This window comes from Dipodomys merriami, unplaced genomic scaffold, assembly GCF_024711535.1.
Source record: "Dipodomys merriami isolate MVZ:Mamm:240054 unplaced genomic scaffold, mDipMer1.0.p SCAF_2, whole genome shotgun sequence".
Classification (NCBI taxonomy): Eukaryota; Metazoa; Chordata; class Mammalia; order Rodentia; family Heteromyidae; genus Dipodomys; species Dipodomys merriami.
The window spans coordinates 70052203-70075752 of record NW_027203381.1 but is presented as its reverse complement, the minus strand read 5'-3'; the positions used below and the strand labels follow the sequence as shown (position 1 = coordinate 70075752).

Sequence of the window (23550 nt, the reverse complement as noted above, 5' to 3'; positions counted from 1 at the left end):
TGAACTCAGAGCTTTGTACTTGCTAGGTAGGTGCTCTACTTTGAGCCACAACATCAGTCTTTTTTGGTACCTTGGTCATTTTTTATATAGGATCTCACTTCCAACCTGGGTGCACACTTATACCACTTAGCCACCTATTTTAAGTTTCTTATTGTAGCTAGGATGATGGCTGCATCACTGCTCCCACTCTCAGTTGAGAAAGGTGCCCCAACTTGACCTTTTTGCTAGCGCTCTACTGCTCAAGCCAAGGCTCCACTCATGTTTGGGTTTTTTTATGTGATTAATTGGAGATAACTGTCACAAGCTTTCATTGCTCAGGCTGACCTCAAATGTGATTCTCCCAATCTCAGCCTTCTAAGTAGCTGGAATTACAGATGTGAACCTCTGGGGCCCAGCTTATTTCATCATTTTTAATGTTCCTGGGATTGAACTCAAGGCCTCATGCATACTAAGTACATGTACACTTACCACTGAGCTATATATATCCTCGACACTGTAAGGAGGGCAAGGACTGGCAAAATGCCTTAATAGATATCTCATCAAACAAGAGATACAAATGGCAAATAAGCATATGGAAAGATGCTACAAGCCTTACATCAGCAGCTCTTGCCTGTAATCCTAGCTATTCCAGATGCTGAGAGCTGAGCATCACCAGTCAAAGATAACCTGGGCAGAAAAGTCCATGAGACTCTTGTCTCCAATTAACAACCAAAAGTCGAAAGTGGGTGGAGTTGTGGCTCAAGTGATGGAGTTGTGACTCAAGTGGTAGCGCCCAGCCTTAAGGGGGAAAAAAGCTCAAAGAGTGTGAGGCCCTAACTTCATGCCCCAATACTGGCAGAGCACGTGCGCATACACACGTGTACACACACACACACACACACACACACACACACACACACACACACACACACACACACAGCCTTCATTTAGATACCTTGATAGTTTCCGAAGTAGGCAAAACCTTCAACTCCTGCATGGTTGGAATCTAAGTTTAGTGTCTTTTCAGTTACAGTTAGCGAACAACTTTTCTTCACCCATCCATCAAAAAGATGCGCCACTTAACACTGGCGCTAACACCTGTTCTAGAAATAAAAATGCGCAGCGGCACAGTAAAGGACCCTTCTGAAATGCTTCCAGTGAACCTGGTCCACAAACGCTGCGTCGCACGCCAGGGCTTTGGAACGAAAGGCTTGCACACATCATTCTCCTCCTGGTCTTCAAGCACGTGAAAATCGCTCGTTACCAAAGCAGCGATGCAGGGGGACGGGAGAACTCTGCCACGGGCAGTGCAGTACTCCACACGAATCAAGAAACTCGAGCCGAACAGTCCAACCGCAGCGTCTTCATCGGCACCTTTCCTCGAAACCGCACTGGCCCGCCCGCGGCCCTGACCCCCCGGAGGCCAAGCCCAGCCCGCCCGCGGCCCTGACCCTCCCGGAGGCCAAGCCCAGCCCGCTCGCGGCCCGCCCAGCCCCGCTCCCCACCCAACTCCCGTCCCCTTCCGTCCACCCTCACGGCGACCCCAGCACGCCCTCTCCCCGACGGGACCCTTAGCAGGCTGCAAGGCACGCCTGCGCCCCTCTTCCAGGCCGGCCTCGGCCTCGGCTTGCTACACACACCCCACCAGGCCCCCTGCGGCCTGGCCCGCCGGCGCGACCCCAGGCCCGCGCCAGGCGCCTCCCCGGGGTCCCCCACCCCCGCCCCGAGCCGGACGAGACGCCCTCTCCCACCGCACGCCCTCGGCTCGCTGAACTCCCACCCGTGCACCGGCGGCCCCCGCCCCGCCTCACCCGCGGACCCCCAGGCCGAGCCCCCCAGCCCCGGCTCCGGCGGCCCGGCCCGCTAGGCCCCGACACAGGCCCCGAGGCCTTCGCCGCCCCTTCTCCTCACCGTGCCCAACCCAGAGCTGTCTTCCGGGGCCCCTTCGGCTTCCTCACGAATCGCAGCCTCCAGCCCGGAGTCGGGGTGACCAGGCGGCTTCAGGGGCGCAGGCTGCATCTGCCTCTCGGGGTCCGGGGGTGTTGGTTCCATAGCTGCAGTTCGGCGCGGTGAACCCAGGGCGCATGCGCCATGGCCCCCGCCCGCCTAAGCCACGCCCTCCTGTCCACCGGGTCCCGCCCCTCCGCCTGCGGAAGCCACGCCCCTCCGTCCAGCTCCAGCTGTGGAGAGCTTGTGGCTCCCAGGCTCTGGCAGCCAGAGCTTGATGTGGGGCTGGGTAGGGCTGGGTGGCTCTGAGGGAAAAGGCTGCTTGTGGAGGAACTGGTCCCTACTAGGCTGGAAAACCAGAAATCTGGGACAAGAGAAAAAGGTCAGGGGAAGACAAATACCTGAAATAAGTATGGCAACTCTTCAGATTAGTGATCACCGAAAGAAAGTGTGAAAGGCAAAAGAAATTGGAGGCTGTGGCCTGGCCATTTTCCCTTTTGATACTACATTTCCTGTCATCAACGTTTCTCTTGGAAAGATCAGTTCCTATTCATACTAAAAGAGGTTACAGGCTCACACTACTTTCAAAGCCTGGTGCAGGCTATTGGACCACGGTTTAAAGCCAGCCCAAGCAGGAAAGTCCATGAGACTTATTACCAATTAACCACCTACAAAATCAGAAATGGAACTGTGGCCATCGTCGTAAAACACTAGCTTTCAGCAAAAAAAAAAAAAAAAGAAAAAAAAAAAACTCAGGCCCTGAGTTCAAGCTTCACCAGGAAGTTATTAATCTATTAACTTTTATTAACCTTCTACAGGTGGAGTTCCACACTCAGCCAAAGGTAATATTTGAGATGCTGAGGGACCCTTCACCTTTTGGCAGAAGTAGGACTTGAGTCCTCATCTAGTGTTTAGCCTTAAACCCTGAAGTACTGGAAATCTGATAAAGTTTTAAATTTTTCCTGCTTAATTTTCTACTTCCTTAACAAGCATTTGCCATGGCAATTTGATGAGAAATGGTCATGGGCGATAGCAGACTGTATCATAAAAAAAAAAAGTACTTAAAAAAAATGGTACTAGGAACCAGTGTTGGTAGTTCATACCTGTAATCCTAGCTACTCAGGAGGCTGAAATCTGAGAATCACAGTTCAACGCCAGCCCAGGCAGGAAAGTCCATCAGACTCTTATCTTCAATAAACCACCAAAAAAATGAAAGTGGTGCTGTGGCTCAAGTGGTAGAGTGCTAGCCTTTGGCTGAAGAGCGGAGGGACAGCGCTTAGGACCAGATTCAAGTCCCATGGTCGACAAAAAAAAAATGGTACTAGGGATTGAACTCAGAGCTTCATGATTCTAGATGCCCTCAGTACCTTAAAGTACTTTTTTAGCATTGTTGCTCTTAGTATTTTTTTTGGGGGGGGGGCTCTGGTTGTGGGGCCTGAATTCTGGGCCTGGGCGCTGTCCCTCAGCTCTATCAGCTCAAGCCTAGTGCTCTACCACTTGAGCCACAGTGCCACTTCCTGCTTTTTTCTTTTTGCTAATGTGGTGCTGAGGAATTGAACCCAGGGCCTCATGCATGCAAGGCAAGCACTCTACCACTGAGCCACCTTCCCAGCCCCATGCTCATAGTATTTTTAAATATAATTTTATCTTTATTATTAAGTATTATACAAAGGTTACCATTTCTTTTTTTTGGGGGGGGGGAGGGGTCCGGTCGTGGGGTTTGAACTCTGGGCCTGGGCACTGTCCCTCAACAGTTCAGCTCAAGGCTAGAGCTCTATCACTTGAGCCACAGCACTACATTCGTCTTTTTTCTTTTTGCTTATGTGGGTGCTGAGGAATAGAACCCAGGGCCTCAGGCATGCAAGGCAAGCGCTCTACCACTGAGCCACCTTCCCAGCCCCATTGCTTTTTTTCTTTTAACAACGTCACCCTGTCCTTTGCTTTCTCTAAGTTTCCCCCTCCCTGCCCAAAAGTTACATAATTCATTTTTCCACATAGTGTATACTGAATAGCAAATATTTTCTGTACAAAAATCTGGTCTCAATTTTTCAAGGACTGACATCGACATTCTTGTAATTTCAACACATTGTACTGGTGGCAAATTTCCATTCATTCCAAAGTAATAGCATAACCTTGTTTATAACTCTATTAAAGAGTTAGAGACTGGTCCTGAATTCAAACCTCAGTACTACCCTCCCCCTCAAACAAAACAGAAGGCAAAGTGCCTTCTGTTTGACCTTTTGATTTATTATTTTACAGTTATTTATTTATATGTCTTATCCCAATCAGACCTTGAACTCCTTTAAGGCAAAGATCCTATCTTTTCCCCTCCCCAACCGAGCATATCCGTTTTTAAAGGCATTTTATCTACTTATTAGGAATTATTTATACCAAGCAAATGGTCAGAAAACATTTCTTTGAATCAGAAGACAACTTAGTTTACATAGGAGGGCTGTATTTCCAGGGACAGATTTGTATTCATTATCCTCATGTACTTTTGCTTTTGAGATACCAAAAAAACAGATCCTAAAGCCATTAAGATAATTGTTGTGTGTGGTATCACAGCATCTCACCTTGTAATGGGAATCAGGAGAAAGTACATGACTTGACAAATGCTCAGTGACAGGAGGTCTTGTCACTGTCTTCCATGTTTAGAAATAAAGATGCCTGGGGCTGGGAAGGTGGCTCAGTGGTAGAGCACTTGCCTTGCATGCATGAGGCCCTGGGTTCGATTCCTCAGCACCACATAAGCAAAAAGAAAAAAGTTGGAAGTGGCGCTGTGGCTTGAGCGCTAGCCTTGAGCTGAAGAGCTGAGGGACAGCGCCCAGGCCCAGAGTTCAGGCCCCACAACCGGACCTCCCCCCCCAAAAAAAAAAAAAGAAATAAAGATGCCTGCTCAGATGGTTCAGAATCTTATCTCCGATTAACCACCAAAAAAGTTAGAAGTGGAACTGTAGCTCAAGTGGTAGAGTGCTAGCCTTGAATAAAATCTAGCTAGCAAAAAAAAAAAAAAAAAAAAAAAGCTAGCTAACATAAAAGCTCAGAGATAGTGTCCAGACCCTGAGTTCAAGCCCTAAAACCAACAACAACAAAATTCATCTAATCAACTTCTCTCTTTATTATTTCTTTTTTTTTGGGGGGGGGGGTCTGATCATGGGGCCTGAACTCTGGGCCTGTATGCTGTCCCTCAGCTCTTCAGCTCAAGGCTAGCACTCTACCACTTGAGCCACAGCGCCACTTCCGGCTTTTTTCTTTTTGCTTATGTGGTGCTGAGGAATCAAACTCAGGGCCTCAGGCATGCAAGGCAAGCGCTCTACCACTAAGCCACCTTCCCAGCCCCTCTCTTTATCATTTCTAATTGGAGAAACTTTGTAACAGAGTAATATAATTTTTTTTTTTTGTCGGTCGTGGGGCCTGAACTCTGGGCCTGGATGCTGTCCCTCAGCTCTTCAGCTCAAGGCTAGCACTCTACCACTTGAGCCACAGCGCCACTTCCAGCTTTTCTCTGCTTATGTGGTGCTGAGGAATCGAACTCAGGGCCTCATGCATGCAAGGCAAGCACTCTATCACCGAGCCACCTTCCCAGCCCAGATTAATATAATCTTTTAATATGCTCCAAACCAATTTTTTTTTTAACTTTCAGAGTGAACTTTTTGGCTTCATCTGAATTAAGTCCATGAACTTATAAAAACCAATAATAGGAGCCAGGTGCCAGTAGCTCACTCCTGTAATCCTAGCTACAAGAAGGCTGAGGTCTGAGGACAACAGTTCAAAGCCAACCCCGGGCAGGAAAGTCCATGAGACTCTTGTCTCCAATAAACCACTCAGAAAACCAGAAGTGGTGCTGTGGCTCAAGTGGTAGGAGTGCTCCACTTGAGCTGAAGAGCTGAGGGATAGCGCCCAGGCCCAGAGTTCAAGCCCCACAGATGACAAAAACAAAAACAAAACAAAACAAAACAGAAAAAACAATAATAGGGCTGGAAAGGTGGCTCAGTGGTAGAGCGCTTGCCTTGCATGCATGAGGCCCTGGGTTCGATTCCTCAGCACCACATAAGCAGAAAGCCTGGAAGTTGCACTGTGGCTCAAGTGGTAGAGCACTAGCCTTGAGCTGAAGAGTTGATAAACAAGCGTCCAGGCCCGAGTTCAAGCCCCACTACTGACCAAAAACCAAACAATAATAGGGCTGGGAATGTGGCTTAGTGGTAGAGTGCTTGCCTATCATGCATGAAATCCTGAGTTTGATTCCTCAGTATCACATTACAGAAAAAGCTGGAAATGGTGCTGTGGCTCCAGTGGCAGAGTGCTAGCCTTGAGCAAAAGAAGCTCAGGTACATTGCGCAGGCCTTAGCTCAAGCCCCAGGACTGGCAAAAAACAAACAAATGCTAAAAACAACAAAAAACCAGCTGGGTGCTAGTGGCTCAGGCCTATAATCCTAGCTACAAGGAGGCTGAGATCTGAGGACCACCGTTCAAAGCCAGCCTGGGCAAGAACGTCAGTGAGACTCTGATCTCCAATAAACTACCAGAAAACGGGAAGTGACGCTGTGGCTCAAGTGGTAGAGTGCTAGCCTTGAGTTGAAGAGCTGAGGGACAGCGCCCAGGCCCAGAGTTCAAGCCCTGCGACCAACCAAAAAACAAAACAACAACAACAAAATAAACAACCAAACCAAACACTTGCTCATACAACCACACCCAAATCTAGTACCTATTTTGCAAACCTCCAAAGAGGAGGTTGATGAATGGTATTCTAACCTTCTGTACTTTTCAGCCCTGACTGTGGTATGCCATTGTGAAATCCCTCACTGATCTCATGCTAGCTCAGAAATCAACTCATGAGTAAATGTATTTTTATAGGCTCTTCTTTATGGCTACGTAGAAGTCTTTTGTTAAAAAAATTACTATAATTCACTTAATACTATAATCCTCTGTAGTTATTGTTAGGTATGCCCTCCCCACAAGTAACTTTTCTGCTTAAACCATGTGGCGGTCTCCTTTTGCCAAACCTTAAGTTGCTTCACTGGAGTAACTATTCTTTTGCCTAACATTTTTGTGTGCCTACCCAGTTATTTCCTCGAACTAAATAGAAATGGGAAGGGTTGTAGTTTAGGGATTTGGATGTTTTGTTTTGCTTGCTTGGGATTGAACCTAGGGCCTCCTGTTTAACAGTGCTGCATTAGGACTTTTTTCTGTTTGTTTTTTTTTTTTTTTTTGTGGGGGGTGCTGGTTCTGGGCTTGAACTCAAGGCTTGGGTACTGTCCTTGAACTTTTTTTTTTTTGGTCCAGTCATGGGGCCTGAACTCTGGGCCTGGGTGCTGTCCCTCAGCTCTTCAGCTCAAGGCTAGTGCTCTACCACTTGAGCCACAGTGCCACTTCCAGCTTTTTTCTTTTTGCTTATGTGGTGCTGAGGAATCAAACCCAGAGCCTCAGGCATGCAAGGTAAGTGCTCTACCACTGAGCCACCTTCCCAGCCTTTTTTTTTTTTTTTTTTTTTTTTAGCTCAAGGGTAGCATTCTACCACTTGAGGACTTGAGCCACAGCTCCACTTCTGGCTTTTTCTGTGATTAACTGGAGACAAGACTGTAATAACAACAGATGCTGGAGGGGATCTGAACAGAAGGAAACCCTACTGCATTATGGGTGGGACAAGACTGTAATAACAACAGATGCTGGAGGGGATGTGGACAGAAGAGAACCCTACTGCATTGTGGGTGGGAGTGTAAACTTGTTCAACCACTTTGGAAAATAGTATGGAGGTTCCTCAAAAGACTCCACATAGAGCTCCCCTATGACCCTCCCACTTTTGGGCATTTACCTAAATGATCACAGACAAGACCATACTAAAGCTACCAGCATAACTAGTTTATTTCAGCATTATTTACCATAGCTAAGATATGGAACCAACCTAGATGCCCCTCAGTAGATGAATGGATCAAGAAAATGTGGTATATATACACAATGGAATTCTATGCCTCCATCAGAAAAAATGACATTGCCCCATTTGTTAGGAAATGGAAAGACTTGGAAAAAATTATATTAAGTGAAGTAAGCGAGGCCCAAAGAAACATAGGTCCCATAGTTTCCCTTATTTGCAATAACTAGTATATGTCTGAGACAAGCAGTAATGGTCAGATAAGTTGATGTTAGGCGAAATGAACCCCAAGATAAGGACTCAAATGGTTTTTCTTTCTTGCTATTGTTTCTAACATATTTATAAGATTATTTCTTTGTTGCTTTGTATGTCCCTCCCCCATGGTATAACCCTTGTTTTCACTGTATTTGATGTTGTTTAATTTGGGGAGGGGAAGAGAAAAAACAAATTGTTTAAATAGGGATACAGGTGGACCCATTGCAACAATGAGATGTACAAGTGGTTATGTCGATAAACAAACTTTACAACTTTGTGGGGGGGGGGTGGAGGGCAGGGATGGTAGGGGAAACAAAGAGGAGGCAACAATGCTTGATAAGAAATGTACTGATTACCTTGCTCATGTAATTGTAACCCCTCTGTATGGTATTTTCATAAAAGTCACACACTTTTCTGCCCAGACTTGCTTCAAACCATTATCCTCAGATCTCAAACTCCTGAGTAGCTAGGATTACAGGCGTGAGCCACCTACGCCTGGCTTGAACATTAGGATATTTTATTTTAGGAAATTTTATTTAAGTTCTGAAAGTGTTTTGTTTTATTACAAAACAATGAGCTTCTACAAAATTGCTATTTGTACCTACCAGATAAGATGGCTTATTCTTGGGGATGCCTATAAGCTAACACATTTTTCAATACAGTGTTTATATGAAAGCCTGGGTAACATTTTGCAGGAAGGGAGGGTCATTCAGAAGGCAGAGCTCAAGGGGAAAACAGGGGAAAGCCTTTATTTTATCTTCTATGTGAAATGGATGAAGCAGGGTGATTTCAGCAGGGACTATGAGATACAGGGGCTATCCTTGTGATCTGGAACTTGCCCCTAGGGTAATTCAGTAAGAGGAATTGCCTGATTTGAGTTAGGGCTGGGTGAAGCATGCTGCCATTGAGAGTGGGGTTACTGGATTAGTTGTTTTGCATAGGAAAGATGGAGTTTATCTGTACTCCTGGGCAACAAAGTCCACAAGGGTCAACAAGATCCTAAGATGAAAACACATCAAAATACAAACTAAGCCAGCCACTAGTGGCTCACGCCTAGCTACTTAGGAGACAGACTTTTTTTTTTCCAGTCATGGGGCCTGAACTCTGGGGCCTGGGTGCTGTCCCTGAGCTCTTCAGCTGAAGGCTAATGAGCCACAGCACCACTTCTGACTTTTTCTGCTTATGTGGTGCTGAGGAATCGAACCCAGGGCCTTGTGCATGCAAGGCAAGTACTCTACCACTGAGCTACCTTCCTTCCCAGCCCGAGGCTAAGATTTGTGGATCACAGTTTGAAGTCAGCCAGGACAGGAAAGTTAGTTTGACTCTTTTTTTTTTTTTAATTTTATTTTATTTTATTTGAGAACATACTGTACAGAGGGGCTACAATTACATGGGCAGGATAATGCATACATTTCTTACCAAGCATTGCAGCCTCCTCCTTTGTTTACCCTTCACCTCCCTTCCCCGCCTCCCCCTCCCCCCACCCAATTATACCCCCTCCCCCCACCCAATTATACCCCCTCCCCCCCCCACACTGACATTGTAAAGCTGGTTTTGACATGACATTTTGTACTTCTCATTGTTGCAACAGGTCCACCTGAATCCTTAAATGACTTGTTTGTCCCCATCTCCTCCACATGTTATACTGACATCAAATATAGTGAAAGCGGGGGTTACACTGTGGGGGATGTAGTTTGACTCTTACTTGCAATGAACCAGCAAAAAGCTGGAAGTGGAGCTGTGGCTGAAGGATTTGTCTCTCCCCTCTTGGCCCCAATTTCTTTTTTATTTATTTATTTTTTTAAACCAGTCCTGTGGCTTGAACTCAGGGCTGGGCAATTGTCCCTGAGCTTTTTTTTGCTCAAGGTTAGCACTCTACCACTTGAGCCACAGTGCCACTTCTGGCTATTTCTTTTCTTTTCTTCTCTTTTTCTGTTCTTTTTTTTTTGGTCTGGTTGTGGGGCCTGAACTCTGGGCCTGGGCGCTGTCCCTCAGCTCTTCAAGGCTAGCATTCTACCACTTGAGCCACAGCGCCACTTCCGGCTTTTTTCTTTTTGCTTATGTGGTGCTGAGGAATCCAACCCAGGGCCTCAGGCATGCAAGGCAAGTGCTCTACCACTAAGCCACCTTCCCAGCCCTCTGGCTATTTCTGTATATGTAGTACTCAGGAATTGAACCCAGGACTTCATGCATGCTAGGCAAGCACTCTACCACTAAGCCACATTCCCAGCCCAGCACAGTTGTTTCATGTATTCAAAGGTGGAATATAAAGGATTGGCCCCCACCCTATTATCCCAGGTGCATACAGACACCAGGCAAAACCCCAAGTATGTGCAGATGTGCTTGACATGAAGACAGGGCAATACCTAAGCCTGGCTGTAACATTCCACGGTGGGCCCAACTGCAAAGCTCCCACCTCCCTAGACCTAATGGCTTTTACATTAACCTCTGCCTTCTTGCTCAGACCCCATATAAGCCCGACCCCAAATCTATCCCCTCACATAACCTCCATGCCCATGGGAAAGTCTGTGCTCCTCACTAGCAATGAACAGTTCTAGCCTGTTGAGAATTGTGTCTGGTCTATTCCTTTTCCATTCTCCTCAAGTGGCTCACGTGTTAAGAGTGACAGCCTTGAGCAAAAAAGCTCTGGAAAAGGGTCTGGGTTCAAGTCCGATATTGGCACACATGCAGATATGCATGCACACAATAGAGACTAAAAAGATATGATTGATAAATTGACAAGTACACAGTTCTCATCTCAACCCCTTCTTACGTGTCCATTCCCATCCTAAGTCTGCAAGTAAGAACAAGCCAAGCCCTCTTCCTCTTGGTCCTCAGTAGGCATGAATGCATGATATAACTGTGACTCAGTATGGAGCTGAGGATAGGCAGACAAGACCAAAGCCAGGTGTCGTGGCTCATGCCTATAATCCTAACTACTCAGGAGGCTTAGATCGGAGGATCATAGTTCATAGCCAGCTGGGACAGGAAAGTCTGTGAGACTCTTATCTCCAATTAACCCCCAGAAAACTGGAAGTGGTGCTGTGGCTTCAAGTGGTAGTGCTAGCTAGTGAGATAAAGCTCAGGGATAGTGTCCAGGTCCTGAGTTCAAGCTCTACAACCAACAGAGAAAAAAAGCAAACAATAACAAATATGAATATTTTACTTGTTCAAGCCAGCTAGGCAAGACTGCCAGCTTTCTGGTCTCTCTGCTGCTTTAGGTCAGGATCAAAGGAGAAAGTTTCCACTTCTTCATACATGTCTCAGACTTGTATTCTCCCCAAAACTGAAGGAAAGGAGTAGGTGAGAAGAGACATGACACAGTGGTGGCCAGAGCTGTCTCCTTAGTGCCCCTCCTGCCTGATTCCCGGACCTTTCTCTGTGGGCTTTCTAGAACTGATTCCTACCCTATTCCCCCAGGTCAAGTAAAACACCACTCTCACATGCTTGTCTGCAGGCGGGTTACTCTGACCTTGACTTTGCTGAAAGCCCTCTCATCCCAGGTGATGCATTCTGTTCTGGGCCTGGACCATAGCCTACTTTTTATTTTCTGCTTCCTTGTTAAAAGGGTCATATAAGCCCAAATCCACCCCCTGGTACAGCCTCCAATCCCATAGGAAAATTGCTGCTCCAAGCAGTCCTTCAGTAAATAGTCTCACAGACTTTCCTGCCTGGGCTGGGTTTGAACCACAATCCTCAGATCTCAGCCTCCTGACTAGCTAGGATTACAGGTGTGAGCCATGGGCACCTGGCTTGGTTGCTTTCTTTCTCAATTTTCCTAACAGACTCAGTCCTGTGAGATCCTCAGCTTGGTCCTTGAACATCACTCCTTTAAGATAAAACAGGCAACCTTCATTCAGGACAGACAAGCAGTGGGAGCCACTACGCCCCTATCTATGGCTAGGTCATAGGTTAATCATTATTATAAATCAGGCTAGGTGGCCTCCCCTCTCCCAACTTGTTGATATAGTACGTCAACAAATTTTATAGAAAAAAAAAAAGGGACTGGGAAGGTGGCTCAGTGGTAGAGCGCTTGCCTTGCATGCCTGAGGCCCTGGGTTCGATTCCTCAGCACCACATAAGAAAAAAGAAAAAAGCCGGAAGTGGCGCTGTGGCTTAAGTGGTAGAGCCCTAGCCTTGAGCTGAAGAGCTGAGGGACAGCGCCCAGGCCCAGAGTTCAGGCCCCATGACCGGACCCAAAAAAAAAAAAAAAAAAAGATTTTATTAAGGAGGCAATCAAGGAGACAGGAAAACAAGTCTAGGGTTTAGGGTTACTTATAGGATACAGAAACAGGATGGTCCAAATGCATGGGGAAAGGTAATTGTGGGTAAGGAAAATTAACCAGTGGTCTGTGCGTGTGTAATCTAATTTCATGGTCTTCATAAAAAATGCTGACATTAGCATGATCTGAGGGTGGAGTTTTGACCCTCTGACATCAACGAAATCACCCACTGATCCCTGGTGGTTAGACAAGAGCTGCCGGTAAATTCTGAAAAACAATTTAAGCAGCCTGTTAACTATCCTGACCCATTCACCAGAGGTAGCAAGTGAAGGGTTTACTGAGGATTTTTCCTTGTTTCATCATCTCAAAGGCAGCCACTCTGACCCACTTGACTGTTTTCTCCTCAGATAAGAAAAGTTGGGTAGGTTAGACCAGCAAAGGTCTGAGTCAGCTGATAAATCCTATGAACTACCAACTGAGAGGCCAGGGAGGGCTGTTTTCCTCACCCATAAATAACCCAAGGTAAGGTACTATCTCAGACACTTCTGACTCCCTCAAGTTTTGCTGATCTAGTTAAGCCTGTCCACCACAATCCCTACTAGCAGCTTGTTAAGTAGCAGAGCCACTGGGACAGAGCTCTAAGTCCCAAACTATGATAGCTGGGGGATAGTGCCAGACTCGGCTCTCCTGAAGGCCACCCAGACAGCTGAGCTCACAGGGGCTGGCATGCAATCTCCTGGGGGGCTTCCATTTGACGAAGAATAAAGTCATGCCAAAAGACTTAGCCCTGACACCTGCTGGTAAACTCAGCCACAACAGCTGCTACTGGCCACTGCCTGAGCATCAACCAGGCCCAGAAGTGGGCAGGGTATCCAGGGTAGTGAGAAGGCCATAGGTGCAGTGTGGTGAAGATCCTGCTGTAACTGAGGCACAGGGAGGAGGTGCTCACTAGGGCTGGGGTAGGAGCCTTCTGCTTGAGATTACTGAAAGAGAAGACTGGATTGATTGAGAACTGAGATTGCCTAGCAGGAAAGTGCCTATCTAGAAGTGCCTGCCTCATTCAGAGAAAGTCAGAGCTGAAAACCCGGAGGGGAAGCCTCAGCCAAGGGTGATTGGGGCTTAATGCAATGAATTTTGTAAACCTGATGACAGGTGTCTGGTGTGTGTGTGTGCGTGTGTGTGTGCGTGCGTGCGTGCGTGCGTGCGTGTGCGCACGCGCGCGCGCAGCCAGTGTTAGATCTTGAACTCTGGGCCTGAGCATTGTTCCTTAGTTTCTATCTTCAATGTTGCTGTCCTACCATTTGAGCCACACCTCCACTTCTAGTTTTTTGGTTGATTTGGAGGAGATAGAATATCAAGGACTTTCCTGCTCAGGCTGAATTTGAACCATAATCCTCTGCTCTCAGCCTCCTGTATAGCTAGAATTACAGGTGTGAGCCACTGGCATCTGTTCTTAAAATTTTGTATTTTATTTTCTTCAAAATATGTCTACACAAGCCAAACATTTTTTTGGGGGGGGGGGTACTGGGACTTGAACTCAAGGTTTCACGCTGGTGCTCTACCACTTGAGCCACAGCTTCAGTTTCAGTGTTTTGCTCATTAATTGCAGGTAAGAGTCTTACAGACTTTCCTGCTCAGGGTGGCTTTGAACGTTCATCCTCAGTAGGATCCTCCTGAGTAGCTAAGATTACAGTGACCAGCTTAAACTTTCATCTGTTGCGGTTTTCCCCAGATTTTCAAATCTTACCTTAATTTTCTCCATGTGATCCTTGTTATTATACTATTTTTTGTTGCACTACTGCACCTGAGAAGTGGTTTTAAATAGCATGCACATCCTAAGAAAATGGAAGTCTTCAGGAACCTCCCTACAGCTTGGAGAGCAGAATCTTCTCAAATTTGGAGTCGGATATAGTTGGACTCTGCTCTCAGATGCAGAACTCAGCTGAACCCGGCTGCCACTGGCCAAGGGAAAAGGCATAACAGGACCCAGGGTGGGGAGATGTAGGGAGAAGGAAAAGCACCCTTCCCCTAAAAAAAACTCCAAAGCATGAGGGACTCACAGGGGCTCAGCTCCTACAATTCCACCAGGCTCATGGAGGGAGCGAGGGAGCCTCAAACCTATATGGGGTGTGCAGCAAAGCCCTAATCTTGTAAATCTGATTGCTATATTTTGTCAGTGGGATGAGAAGATGATAGGAGCTAGTAGAAAAGCAGAGTCTTTCAGTTGAACTATTTTTAATGCTCTGGCAGGAGTTGGTAGTGGTATCGTTGATATGGAATTTCTCACCCCTGAATTGGAGGATAGCTCAGCAATTAAGAAAACCAGCAAAACTAACCAAAACTAAACCAAAGCAGGTAGTGGTTGACTGCCAATTTTGCTTCACCTAGGAAGGATGCAGTTGAGGACTCTCACTCCATGGAGTTTGGTCTCTTCCTCTGCGGTGTGCCTTGTTTGCCCTAGGTAGGAGACCCTGGATCCATTCCGGTTAGCGTAAGACCATGTGCAGCAATGTTTCTTGTCTTCCCTCAGACCACTGGGTGCTTTTTTTTCTTCTTTTTTGTCTGTCATCGGGCTTGAACTCTGGGCCTGGGCACCATCCCTCAGCTCTTCAGCTCAAGGTTAGTGCTCCACCACTTGAGCCACAGCATCACTTCTGGTTTTCTGGTGGTTTATTGGAGATCATTCTCACAGGCTGGCTTTGATCTATGATCCTCAGATCTCAGCCTCCTGAGTAGCTAGGATTACAGGCATGAGCCACCAGCACCCAGTTTCACTAGGTGCTTTTTTTTTTTTTTTTTTTTTTTTAATCACCCGGCAGGATGAGGGAGTTGAGGACTCAGCTCTCTCCACTTGGTTTGGCCTCTTCCTCAGCTCACGGCTCACCCTGTACCTGAGAGTCTTTACCCTGGGCAGCGGACCCAGACTTCAATCTTATTAGAGTGGAGTCACCTAAGGCAGTTTTGCAGCCTACTGCTAGCCCATGGGTGCTCTGTAGCTGCTCTGGATTCTTATTAATTTTCCCTTTTTTACACACCAAAAATCCATTTCCTTCTATTCTATTCTTCTATTCCTTCTATTCTATTCTACTTCTTCTATTCTATTAGTGCCCTCCCCACCTTTCTAAATTACCTTCATATTGTGTGTGTGTGTGTGTGTGAGTATGTGTGTGTGTGTGTGAATGTGTGTGTGTGCATACGTGCTGATACTGGTACTTGAACTCAGGGCCTTGTACTCTCACTTGGCCTTTTCTGCCCATGACTGATATTCTACCACTTGAGCCACAGCTCTACTTCTTGCTTTTTGATGGCTAACTGGAGACTAAAAAGTCTCACAGTTTGGAAGTGGCATTGTGGCTCAAGTGGTAGAGTGCTCACCTTGAGCAGAAGAGCTCAGGAACAGTGCCCAGGCCCAGAGTTCAAGCCCCATGACCAACCAAAAAAAAAAAAAAAGCTGGAAGTGGCACCGTGGCTCAAGTGGCAGAGTGCTAGCCTTGAGCCAAAGATGCTCAGGGAAGCCAGGTGCCGGTGGCTCACACCTGTAATCCTAAGTACCAGGGGGCTGAGATCTGAGGATCACGGTTCAAAGCCAGCCCAGGCAAGAAAATTCCATGAGATTCTTATCTCCAATTGACCACCAGAAAACTGGAAGTGGCACTGTGGTTCCAGTGGTAGAGTGCTAGCCTTGAGCTAAAGAGCTGAGGGACAGCACCCAGGCCCAGAGTTCAAGCCCCAGGATTGGCAAGTAAAAATAAATAAAACAAAAAATACATAAAAGTTCAAATGCTCAAATAATGGTAGAAAAATCTTTTCTCTGAGTGTAGTTTAGACTCAAGGTCTTGAATTGCTAGGCAAACATTGTACCATTTAAGCTATACCCTCACCCCATTTTGCTTTGGTTATTTTTAGGAAGGTTTTTCTGTTTTTGTTTTTGGCCTTGGCTATATTTCTAATTTCTACTTCCTTAGCTGGGAATGAAGACATGGGTTACTGCACCAAGGCTTCCTCTCCCCTCTCCCCCAATACTGGAGTTTGAACTCAGCCTTGTATTTGTTAAGAAGCATCTTTTGTTCTTTCAGTCTTGGCTACATTTGTTTTTGAGATCTTGCATGTCTTTTCATTCATAAAACAGACAAAGCCACCAATGTTCTCTACTTTTATTAATTTTCAATTTTCTCAACACATGAACTATAGCTCATTTTGAGATTTTTCAGTGCATTTCACGGCAAAAATGAATAGCGAATCATTAAAATGGTTGTTCACAAACCAATTCTTTTTCTTATAGTTTACAATTTGTTGAAAAATTGTTTTGCTGTTTTTGTTCTACTATAGTGCCCCTCTAACAAAATAAAATTCAGAGCAGAAAGCTTACAGTTCTTATGATGGTGCGAGAGACACAGCCCTCTAGAAGAGCTGTTGATTATTAACAGGTCCAAGTTACGCACACTGATTGGAAGACCACATCAGAAGAAACAGAGTAAGGCACCACTCTTGGGAAATTAAGGTAGCTTGCAGTAACAGGTGTTGAGACCTTAAATAGGTGCTCAATAAATACTAGAATGAATGATGAAAACCATAATTCACACTATTCTTTTTAATTGTCAGCAACTCTTCAATAAAATACTGATTTAAAAAAGATTTGAACCTGAATGCAACTTCCTGATCTTTTTTTATTTCCACTCTTTCTTCTGCATTTAAATTTCCTTGAAAAGAAAACTAAAACCAAGATTAAATATGCTCAGTCACATATATAACTGAATTACTGACAAATATGAATAGTCATTTAATTTTTGAATGAACAGAGGTAAGATACAGCAAATTTATCCAGATGGATAACACATAATACTGACTATTAACCTACAAATGGAAAAAAGAAAAAAAAAACAGTTCTACTTTAAAATATCTGCTATTTTCTTGAATGCCTTTGTTCTTGAGAAAGGCCAAGACCTCATCATATTGACATGAACATATCTTAAAAAATTGTCTCTTACATGTAATATTTAATAAAACTAGGTAGTGAAAAATGTTCTGAAACTTTTCAAGTCAATGTTGTTTTCAAGTATATTAAAATGGTCAGAAGAAAAAATTCTCCATGGTTATAATTCTAATTGATTTATAAATATACTTTTTAAAAGAGAGTTCCAACAGAGGTGGATAATGGGTGAGTTCCTCAGACACAGGCACATAGTCTTTGAAGAAACAAAATGCCTTGTTACTACAACCTGGTGATATATTAACACTGATTTTTTTTTTTCAGGCACAACGGCTGAATCCACTTCTGGATCATGTTCTTCCTCCTCTTGGTTGGTTTATAAGAGTAGTGTACTTCAGTTATGAACAGAAAGCAAAACACAAACTCTGAGAGAGACTTCACTTTTCACTACAAAGAAATCAAAGTCACTGAGTTCTCACCTTGTGTGTATCTGCTGCCCCTGTGCAAAATAGGGGATTTCAAACAGCTTGAGGACCAGGAACTGGATAAAAGATTAACCACCTAATAATTCAGGCAAAAGGTTTTAAGATGGTATTGCTCACATCGAATGAACAGGTTGCCAGGAGGCCCGTCCATTATGTTAACACTTTGGTCTTGCTGCAGTGTTACAGTGCCCTAGAGGGACATTCCTGCTTAGCTAATTTTAGTCTGTGCAATCAGGAAACAGGTCACTCAGTGCAAGGACTCCGATCTGAGAGGGTTTGGGGTAAACAGAGAAGAATCTCATTTGGTCAAGTCTTACAGAGAGAGAGCATCTGTCACTCTGCTGGTTGTATCGTGGGATTGACTTTCCAAAGGGGCTTGTGATAAACCCAGCCATCTCCCTGAAACAAATTGAAAAATTAATATTAAAGAACCATTCCTCCAATAATTTCAAAGGCGGAAAATCAGAAGCAACATCTTCACTAAAATGTAATTCTTAATGTAATGCTTAAGATTTTGTCAAACAAAGCTTACAGTTCGGTTAACCTCTAACTACCATCAGCTCCTAACTACTCTGTAATCTACCTGTAGAGCAATAGTGAAAGCACTAGAGGAAAAGCTCTTCATGAAACATGTGCCATATGCCCAGCACTCTGTTTAGAAGCATAAGGAAGACAAAACCCAACTTTTCAATAACCTGTGATTCTTCATGGCAAAGGATCACCCAGCAGTAGCTCAAATCTATTACGTAGTGGGTGCATTACTAGCTCCCTGAAGTGAATCTAGTGTGTCACAGCATCCTTTTATTTATTTATTTTGCTAGTCTTGGGGCTTGAACTCAAGGCCTGGGCACTGTCCCTGAGCTTCTTTTGCTCAAGGCTAGTATTCCACCACTTGAGCCACAGCACCACTTCTGGCTTTCTCAGTTTATATGGTACTGAGGAATAGAATCCAGGGCTTCATGCATGGTAGGCAAGCAGTCAACCAAGAGGCCACATTCCCAGCCCCACAGCACCTTTTTATAGTCTAAGCCCTTCCCCTGCTATTTTTTTGGAGGTCAGTGGTGGGGCTTGAACTCTGGGTCTGGGCACTGTCCCTAAGCCCTTCAGCTCAATGTGAGTGCTCTAACACAGCACCAATTCCGGTTTTCTGGTGGTTAACTGGAGATAAAGAGTCTCATCCACTTTCCTGCCTGGGCTGGTTTTGAACCAGTGATCCTCAGATCTAAGTCTCCTCAGCAGCTAGAATTACTGTTGTGAGCCACGGGCACCTGGCTTGAACTGTTACTTTTTTTGTTTTTGTTTTTGTCGCTGGCTGCGGGGCTTGAATTCAGGGCTTGGGCTATCTCCTAGAGCTTCTTTTTGCTCAAGGCTAGGACTCTACCACTTGAGGCGCAGTGCAACTTCTGGCTTTTTCTGAGTAGAGATTAGTTTAGAGATTAAGAGTCTCACAGTTTCCTGTCTGGTTGACTTCTTCTAACTGTGATCCTTAGATGTCAGCTTCCTGAGTAAGTAGGATTATAGGCATGAGCAGCCAGCATCTGGCTCAAGTCCTTCACTGTTTTTGTTTTTGTTTTTTTCTTTTTGGTTGTGGAGCTTGGGTGCTGGGTGCTGTCCCTGAGCTCTTTTGCTTAACACTAGCACTCAACACTTTGAGCCACAGCTCCATTTCTGGTTCTGGTTTTTGAGTGGTTACTTAGAGATATGAGTTTCACAGGGTCTTTTCTGTCCAGGCTTGTTTTAAACCATGATTCTCAGATCTCAGCCTCCTGTGCAGCTAGGATTATAGGCGTGAGTCAACAGGGCATAGAAGTCTTTTACTTTTTAAAAGGTTCTATGATATTTAATATTCATGAATGATAATGTAATGACATTGAGAAAAGGCAGGACTTCCCACAAACCAAAATATAAGTTTATTTCATTTGTAATTCCTTTTTTACGTACTCTACCACTAAAGCCACATTCTCAGCCCAAAATGAATATAGATTTCAAGTTTAGATTTCTTTTTTGTTTTGGTCTGTCATGGGACCTGAACTCTGGGCCTGGGTGCTGTCCCTCAGCCCTTCAGCTCATGGCTAGTGCTTTACCACTTGAGCCACAGGGCCACTTCCAGCTTTTTCTGCTTATGTGGTGTTGAGGAATCGAACCCAAGGCCTCAGGCATGCAAGGCAAGCACTCTACCACTGAGCCACCTTCCCAGCCCTCAAGTTTAGATTTCTTTGTAATAATATTAAAAATTTCTTTTTTTAAAATCAGTCTTGGGGCTTGAACTCAGGGTCTAAGCATTGTCCCTGAACTTTTGTTCAAGACTAGCACTGTACCACTTGAGCCACAGTGCCACTTCTGGCTTTTTCTGCATATGTGGTATTAAGGAATTAAACCCAGGGCTTCATGCATGCTAGGCACTCTACCACCAAGCCACCTTGCCAACCCTAAAATACTTTTTTTTTTTTTTTGGTTGGTCATGGGGCTTGAACTCTGTCTGAATGCTGTCCCTCAGCTCTTCAGCTCAAGACTAGTGCTCTACCACCTGAGCCACTTCACCACTTCCAGTTTTCTGAGTGGCTTATTGGCGATAAGAGTCTCACAGACTTCCTGCCCGGGCTGGCTTTTAACCACGATCCTCAGATCTTAGCCTCCTGAGTAGCTAGGATTATAGGCGTGAGCCACTGGTGCCAGGTTAAAATATTTTTTAAATACTGAAAAAGATGAAACTTTCCTTTCTGAAATCAACTCCTGCTTCCTTAATGTGCTTTAAATGAAAAAACATACCTGGGCATTTGTGACTAGCTACTCATGAGGCTGAGATCAGAGGACTGTGGCGCATAGCCAACTCAGGCAGGAAAGCCCATGAAACTTTTATCTTCAATTGACCACCAAAAAGCCAGAAGTGGAGTTGTGGCTCAAGTAGTAGAGTGCTAGCCTTGAGCAACTCAGTGCTCAGGCTGAGTTCAAGCCCCAAGATGGAGTACACATGCACACGAGCACACACACATGCACATACATACATGCACTCACGCGCATGCGCGCGCACAGACACACACACACACACACACACACACACACACACACACACACACACAGATAAAGCTTGAGGTTACCAGACTATAAATTTGAATAATAATTACAATATTTATTTTTCATATACAAGTACAGGGATATAAAATTTTATTATTGCCATCCATGAAACCAGCACGTAAAAGACTGAAAAAAAGGAAAGTAGTAGAACTATTGCAGTAAGTTACAGATTTTTATGCCAAAAAACACAACTGGATTATTCAAATTCAATGAGTTTTTTTCAGAGGTGGCTATAATAGGTAACAGAATTTTCTTTTTGGCTTTGGCTCATCATTCACCTTAGTTTGGATCTACCAGAAAGTAATGAACAACAAAAAAGTTGTAAAGTCTTTACATTTAGTGCTTTTGGGATGTTTTGATTGGCATATAATTTGTTCTTATGTTTACTCCAAGGCTTTCCTGCTCTTAGTTTGGACCTAACTTGAGTGAACTATTTGAACTGATGAATTTTTTTTTCTTCTATGATGCTGAAGACTGAACCTAGGGCCTCACGCATGCTAGATAAGTGCTCTACCACTGAGTTACAACTTTACCCCTTGACAAAAGTTTCTAGGTGGTAAGTCCAAATATTTTTCTTTTTGTTCTGTTAGTACAGTTTATGGTCTCATACTTGTTGGGCAAGTGCTACCACATGAACCAGCCTCAGCCCTAGAAAGAAACTTACAAATGGCCTCAGATTGCTTTTCTCAGACTAAACACTCTTTCATGTAACTACTTCACCATCTTTGGTATAGGCAGTTATCTTTCTCCAGTTTCTCTTTAGAATGGAAGTGAGAATGGACTTTCAAGTGTGGTACAGAAGGGAGCCAACTAAGAATTACATTTGCTTTTCTGTGATTGAAAATTAGGTTCACATTTTCATTTGTGGCCCAATTAAATCCCTGTGTATACTTCATCTGAATCGTGGGTAAACTATTTTGCTTTGACAAATTAGGAAAAGCTCATGAGAAAGCTCATGGTTAAGCTGGAATACTTTTTAAAAACAGGGATATGGGGGCTGGGAAGGTGGCTCAGTGGTAGAGTGCTTGCCTCGCATGCATGAAATGCCCTGGGTTCGATTCCTCAGCAACACATAAGCAGAAAAAAGCCAGACGTGGCACTGTGGCTCAAGTGGTAGAGCACTAGCCTTGAGCTGAAGAGCTGAGGGACAGCGCCCAGAATTCAGGCTCCATGACCAATAAAAAAAACAAAACCAAAAAAAAACACAAGGATATGTAAGTGACAGCAACTCAACCAAGCCTAGGTAAGCTGAAGTTCTCACTAAGCAGGTAATGAGTTTTAGTCTGAATAGATGCAGGATTTACCTCTTTAGTAAAATACTTGGTTTTCCAGGGTGTTCCTGTTTCAGTACGATGCCTCTCTTCAGTCCTCTGGCGTTCTTCCAGAGTACGTTTATGCTCAGTGGCCTTATCAATTTCAGAGTCCCTCAGTGAATCTGTCACATTTTTCCATAATCGTCTGAAATCCAAAATATGCATATTTTACAAACATTCTTTTTTTTTTTTTTTAAAGATAACTACATAGAATTATACTCTCAAAATTAACAGTACTTTCTCTGGGGTGCCAGTGTCTCTTATCTGTAATCCTAGCTATTTGAGAGGCTAAGAATAGGAGGATCTTGGTTTAAGGCCACCCTGGGCAAATATCTGCAAAATTCCATTTCCATGGAGAGAACCTAGACGGGCCGACACACGACTGTGATTAAGACAACTATAGGAAGCTTAAAGTAGATGAATTACAATCCATAAACCTTTTTTTTTTTTTTTTTGGGGGGGGGGTCCGGTCGTGGGGCCTGAACTCTGGGCCTGGGCGCTGTCCCTCAGCTCTTCAGCTCAAGGCTAGCACTCTACCACTTGAGCCACAGCGCCACTTCCGGCTTTTTTTTTTCTTTTTGCTTATATGGTGCTGAGGAATCAAACCCAGGGCATCAGGCATGCAAGGCAAGCGCTGTACCACTGAGCCACCTTCCCAGCCCATGAACTTTCCTCCTCTGGCTTCAAGAGAGATCCTCAGATCTCAGCCTCCTGAGTAGCTAAGATTATAGTCTTGAACCACTGGCGCCAGGCTTCTGCTTCTTTTTAAATAAAATTTAATTTGAACTTTTACAAGGTATAAAAAATTTCATTTTTGGGCTGGGAAGGTGGCTCAGTGGTAGAGCGCTTGCCTTGCATGCTCAAGGCCCTGGGTTCGATTCCTCAGCACCACATAAGCAAAAAGAAAAAAAAAAAGCCGGAAGTAGCGCTGTGGCTCAAGTGGTAGTGCGCTAGCCTTGAGCTGAAGAGCTGAGGGACAGTGCCCAGGCCCAGAATTCAGGCCCCATGACCGGACCTATAAAAAAAAAAAATTTCATTTTCAGCAAATGAGAACAAAATAATCATATATATTTTTGTGCGTGTGTGGGGGGGGGGGCGTGGGGCTTGAACTCTGGGCCTAACCACTGTCCCTCAGCTCTTCAGCTCAAGGTGAGCACTCTACCACTTGAGCTACAGCACCACTTCCTAATGTGATACATTTTTTAAGCTAAAATATAAGACCACTTTACTTTTCTACCATGTTGAAATAATAAGGCCAAACTTTTCCACCTTAGTTAGCTAGGGAACCAGAAAAAATATAATGAAACAATGGTTGTCAAATATTGAGCAGAAGACAGTCCAGGACAGTGATCTTTGAGGAAAGGAAAACAGTAAGGAAGTACTTATAAGCAGTCCAACTCATTACTGATTTAAAAATTTGAAGGCCAGAGAAACTTCAAGCAACAGGAATGTCAAGACAATTCTTTGAGAAAAT

General features: G+C 44.7%; 2 protein-coding genes across 2 annotated transcripts in view; both read right to left on the bottom strand.

The window, feature by feature from the left end:
* Snx4 (sorting nexin 4) overlaps nt 1-2072 on the bottom strand; it is a 66065-nt gene extending 63993 nt beyond the window's left edge. Inside the window, exon 1 of the mRNA XM_070030003.1 lies at nt 1891-2072. Within this exon, the coding sequence (XP_069886104.1) occupies nt 1891-2031 (141 nt within the window). The 5' untranslated portion in view covers nt 2032-2072. The remainder of the gene's footprint in view (nt 1-1890) is intronic.
* Nucleotides 2073-16422: 14350 nt separating this feature from the next.
* Nucleotides 16423-23550, bottom strand: part of Osbpl11 (oxysterol binding protein like 11) — a 74416-nt gene continuing 67288 nt past the window's right edge. The window contains exons 12-13 of the mRNA XM_070030002.1: nt 22068-22221; nt 16423-18087 (exon numbers count right to left, since the gene is read on the bottom strand). Of these exons, the coding sequence (XP_069886103.1) occupies nt 18022-18087; nt 22068-22221 (220 nt within the window). The 3' untranslated portion in view covers nt 16423-18021. The remainder of the gene's footprint in view (nt 18088-22067; nt 22222-23550) is intronic.